This window comes from Pleuronectes platessa, chromosome 18, assembly GCF_947347685.1.
Source record: "Pleuronectes platessa chromosome 18, fPlePla1.1, whole genome shotgun sequence".
Classification (NCBI taxonomy): Eukaryota; Metazoa; Chordata; class Actinopteri; order Pleuronectiformes; family Pleuronectidae; genus Pleuronectes; species Pleuronectes platessa.
Window position 1 is genome coordinate 13115134 of NC_070643.1, and position 5449 is coordinate 13120582.

The 5449-nt window shown below is 47.1% G+C and overlaps 1 protein-coding gene across 1 annotated transcript; it reads left to right on the forward strand.

Moving 5' to 3' along the window:
- dclk3 (doublecortin-like kinase 3) lies at positions 1-5449 on the forward strand. Its single transcript, XM_053447466.1, has 7 exons — positions 1-49; positions 1101-1333; positions 1714-1845; positions 2608-3823; positions 4203-4331; positions 4487-4654; positions 4761-5449. The coding sequence occupies exons 1-7, from the start codon at positions 1-3 to the stop codon at positions 5447-5449; spliced, it is 2616 nt and encodes an 871-aa protein (XP_053303441.1).

Genomic DNA, 5449 nt, shown 5'->3' on the forward strand with positions numbered 1-5449 from the left:
ATGACGCCGCCACAGAGAGGCCGGTATGACGCTAGATGGAGAATGGCAGGTGAGTTGATGCAGACACGTCTGAACGGATTTGACTTTCACTTCAATTTATTTAAAACCCAAACATCTGCCACAGTCGAGACTATGTTAGAAATGAATAGACTCATCTGGCTTTAAAGTCCAATTTCAAAATGGTCTATGAGCTGGAAGGCCTGTATCGAACCACACAGACATGCCATATTTAATAATAATACGGATAATTACAGACAAAGACAGCTAATTGTGCAACAAACAATCTAAAATCGAAGACAGCAGATAAATTGAAACCACATTCAATAGTAGAGGCAAAAGAAAATGTTAAAAGGAACAATAATGGTAAGAAAAACTAAACAATCAATCAAAAGCCATTCAGTAAAAGTAGAAGAATCAAGATTGTTGGTCCTGAAATTATTTTCTAGACCCCATCCCATAATAAACACACACCCAGATCCCTGAAGGTCCCTGACCTCCCCCATTTGGTCATTCTCAGGGGGTGAGTGGTGTCTTGTTGAGAAGGAGTGGGGGGCCTGGTCACGTTAGAGGTACAGGGTCTTGTGTTTCTGTCTGTTGTTCTGGCCTGTCGGACAGAAAACAATCGAGCCCTGACCGACTGGACAGATTACATCTCTCCGTCTCCCACAGCGCCAGAAAGTGAAACGTCAAAGATGCTCTGGGTCTCTAATGCCTCATTAATCATGCAGATTCAGCTGAGCCCCAACCAGGTCAAGCAACCTTTGTGTAGGTCTGTGTGTGTGTCTGCGTGTTTGCATGACTTAAGGAAGCCTAAATAATTCAGCCAGCAGGGACCGAGGTGCTTGAGGAATCTCAAATGGCCCTTGCACTCGGTGTGATGGAAAACACTCAAATCTGATCGGCCGGATTTGTTTTCACACAAATGCGCGCACACTCACACGGGACGAGGAACTGGTGTTGTGTTACTTATGAGTTTTACTTTGTGTACAAGAAACCCATCGGTGGGGGGGGGGCTGACGTCACTGTTGTTAAGTACACTTTGAATAATCCAGCACTTGGGTTCTGTCTTTGTCCTCCTCTCTCTCTCCCTCCGGTCTCAGCTCCACCTAACATTCCCTTGTTGAAGCGTCCTGGTGGGATATCCCAGCCATGGCCCATCCGCCCCCACCCTGCAGGGCAGGTCCATAGGTCCCACTTCCTACATCCTCCTCCTCCTCCTCCTCCTCCTCCCACTCATCTGCCTCTTTTCCACACCCGCCATGCGGAGGAGAGCGCTGAGAGGCCGCGTCTGGTCACCATCATCCACCCCAGTGGTCGGAGTTCACTGCGGAAGGTAAATAAATGGTTTAAAAAATATAGTGATAAGACATTAACAACTTTTGTGTTGACAGGTTGTGAACTAATGGTAAAAATTCAGTTCTAAATGTTTGAGACCTCACTAGTTTTCAAAACATCAATAAATGCAAATAATATTTGATAAATTAATTTTGGTTCAGATGCTTTACAGGTGAATTAAAGAATCTGGTAAATGCTAAGTCCATTAAACGCGTTTTCATTGATAAAGGGCTAAAGACAGTGTCATGATGGAAAGCCCAAAAGTTGGACCTGCAAACCCTTTATTGGTTTATCTTTACCAGAGAATGGTACCAAATTACCAATTCATACCAATTCATACCAATTTTCATAACTCAGCTGGGATTTTTGTGTCTCTAGGTAACAGTCCTGTTGAACCGCAGGGGCGTGGTGTCCTTCGAGCAGCTGCTGCTGGACATCTCAGAGGCGTTGGGGTTTCCTCGCTGGCACAGGGCGAGAGTTACACGCCTTTACACGACCCACGCACGAGAGGTGAGGCTCAGCTGCAGTCACACTGACCTGCAAGATGAAGCCTCAGGGCGAGATTACAGTGATGGCCCCATTCGTTTATGTTTACAGTTCTTTTCATGCTGGACACAAGGAGCCTCTTTATGACAGGTCCTCGGGTGATCCAATAAAATGGGAGACACCTTAAAGTTCTTAATTGTCTGAGAGCACCTAACCCCCCCACATTAACCTACAGGAAAAATCAGCTTAGTAGACAGTAGACCTGGAGGGCCCTGAAGTTATGGGCCCCCAGCTCATGCACTGACACACTGATCACTTGACAACCATCTATTGACTGGGAAGATAAAGTACAACACAGGGGCCTAAAAAAAGAAATGTGGACACTGGCCTAATGAAGATTAAGAAGTATAATTTCAAAGCTCCTGAAAGATGGTTTTGAAAATCGAATTATTTGGGGGGAGCTAGAAAGGTTGTCCTCTCCATGGGGGCCAGTTGAAGAGTGGGAAATGAGAAAAAACTATAGTGTTAAAATAGATACAACTTTTGTGTACACAACTGAGGCTGAGCTACACACCTCTTCTGTTATGCCGTTCAGGCCCCTTCAGATTGTATTTCTGGAGAACAACAGCAAAAATTCCCATCTGTTATTTCTCTACTTAAATAATTACAATAAAAGACTGGAAAAAGCCAAAAATGAAAATTCGAAAAATGGTGCAATCGTCTCGTTGTCCAAGTACAGTTTGTTCTCCTGACCCACTGACTTTTCTTTCTCTTTTCTTTTTGTAGGTGAAAGGTGTGTGTGACTTCTTCAGAGGAGAGGTGGCCTTCCTGGCGCTGGGTAAGGCACGTCCAGAGCTGAGCAGTATGGAGGAGGCTCTGGAGGAGCTCTTTCCAGATCATTCCCATTACCGAGCAGACGCACTCCGGGCCTGGGAGAAAAGACTCATCCCAGCACCAGACAAAGCTGCTAAGGCCGACAGCGGATACAGCGAGGGGGCAGAGAGCAAAGACACTAACCAAGAGACACAACAGGACACAAATACACATGTCAAAAATCATACTAATACACACAAACATCAGAACATCGACGCACACTACCCTGACAATGATCACCCAGATGTCCAGAAGTCTAACAAAAAGAGTTCTTGCAGAAAACCAGCTCACCCTCCCAACCACCTGCAGAGGCTACACGTGAGGGGCGGGGTCAGAGAGCGACAGCCCTCCATCATTGGTCCATTTAAACATGAGGAGGGTCTCAGAAAGGCAGAAATACTCTCCCCTACACTGTGTGAGAACTGCTTAGCGATAAGAGCTAAACATCAGGGGACAGAACGGGTCAATCCCCTGTCAGGGCGGGTCCCACTTCCTCCGGTGTCGAGAAAGCAAAAGAATAGTTCTCATACAGAGCAAGAGGTGAGAAAGGTGGATGTTCCTCTCAGCCCTCCGCCTCCTCAACCAATCAACAGGGATGAGGAGAAGAGTCTGGCACAGTCACAACTTCTAAAACCACTTCCCGATGTGGGTCCGGCTCAGAGAGAGGCACAGCAGGTGACGACCTTTGACCTTCGTTCAGACGGCAGCAACGTCCCCCTGTCAGATATTGAGCGTTGCTACGAGATAGGACGTGTGGTCGGAGATGGGAACTTTGCGGTGGTGCGAGAGTGCTGCCGTCGCGACACCGGGCAACCCCTCGCCATCAAGATAATCGAACGCTCCAAGCTGATCGGTCGGGAGCACATGATGCAGAACGAGCTGAGCCTCCTGGGAAGCCTGTGTCACAGACGCATCGTGCGGCTGTTCGCTAACCACCACACACACAGTCACTCGTACCTGGTGATGGAGCTGGTGAGCGGGGGGGATCTGTTTGAGGCTATCAGCGAGCGGGGGAAGTTTTCCGAGGCAGAGGCGGGACTGATGGTGTCAGACATAAGTGAAGCTTTGAATTACATCCACGTCAAGAGCATTGTCCACCGGGACCTGAAACCAGAAAACCTGCTGGTGGGTATCAGGTTCAGTGCCAGTGAAGTAAATGTGTTGCCATCATCTTCAGTGTTAATCCATGTTTACTGGTTAGCTCCTTTCTGTCTGCCGGTGTCTCTTTTTGATATGCTCAGTAGGGGGAGCCAAAGGACAACATCTAAAATCCTTAACATAGTACCTTTAATATTTTTGAAACAAGATGATTGGCTGCCAATTTGGGTTCCCTCTTCATTTACTATGATCTCACAAGTGTAAATATTATACATCATACAATATATTCATATAGACTGAGAAAAACTGAGAAAAACGAGTTAGTAAGTATTCAGCTTTGACTTATTGTAATCTCATGTTTCGCTCACTCACTGACTATTTCTGTCTGTCTCCTGTTATTTCTCAGATAGAGCATGTGGCCGGTGGCATCTGCCGGCTGAAGCTGGGAGACTTTGGTCTTGCTATGGTTGTAACTGAACCAGTCTTTACCATATGTGGAACGCCGACATACGTAGCCCCAGAGATTCTCTTTGAGACAGGTCAGTGCTGTTGCTGCAGAAGCAAATACTACAAACATGTCTTTTTGTCACTGTATACGGGTGTTTTTTCCTTATTTATACTATCCTCGCATATTTCTTTTGTGACTTAAGTATGCTTTTATTCTGAAGGAAGTTGTTTGTGATTTGCCCAACAGGTTATGGTGTAGAAGTGGACGTATGGGCTCTGGGTGTTATCCTCTACATCCTGCTGTGTGGCTTCCCCCCATTTCGCAGTCGGGATCGGGACCAGGAAGAGTTGTTCCAGCTAATAAAACAGGGGGAACTACACTTCCTGTCCCCCTACTGGGACCCCATCTCAGAGGGTGAGGAGCACAGAAATGTAGTAACAGAAATGCCTAAACATACAATCACATTAATACATAATATAGTTTTGTTTGCTATTGTGTGCGTATGTTTGTTTGCGTGCAGAAGCCAGAGACCTTGTCAGAGCTCTGCTGCAGCCAGATCCCAGAGTGAGGCTGACAGCTGAGCAGACCCTGCTGCATCCCTGGGTGGAGGCTATGGCTTCGGTTTACAGCCAGGGGGCGCTCACAGACAAAACCCAGAGGAACACCGCAGACACTGGTACAGAATCAGAGAGAGTTCGAAGAGCAGCTCAGACCAAAGCAACAGAAACAACAACAGACAAAAGATCAGGAGTCACTGGTAGAGAAGGAGAGATGACACACAAAGAGCTCAGCAGAACTGATGCCAGACAAACTGAGACGAAGACAGGGAGAGGGCAGGATGAGGACAAACAATCAGCAGAGACAAGTGCAGTTCACCCCATATCTACACAGATCAAAGTTCACACAAAGACTGAGGACACAGCTCGTCAACAGAAACCAGACTGCACCTCTACACCCAGCAGGGAGCCGAGCAGGCGAGAAATACAAGACCCAGGCCCTGAAGTGTCACACACAGGCTGTGAAACAGGAAGCCCAATCAGCCCAGGAGAGAAAGGCAGTCATCTTGGTGCCCCTGCAGCAGAAACTGAAGTTCTATCCCAGATTAAGACACAGTCACAACAAAACAGCCAGTTGCAGACACCTCCAGATTCACCACAACACCACCCAGCCTCCCAGCCAGCGGCTTCCTCATCTTCTTTATCACCGTGA

Coding starts and splice junctions, on each gene's coding strand:
- dclk3 (XM_053447466.1), top strand. CDS start 1: ATGACGCCGCCACAGAGAGGCCGGTATGACGCTAGATGGAGAATGGCA. Junction 50..1,100: donor CGCTAGATGGAGAATGGCAG/GTGAGTTGATGC, acceptor CTCCGGTCTCAG/CTCCACCTAACATTCCCTTG. Junction 1,846..2,607: donor ACACGACCCACGCACGAGAG/GTGAGGCTCAGC, acceptor TTCTTTTTGTAG/GTGAAAGGTGTGTGTGACTT.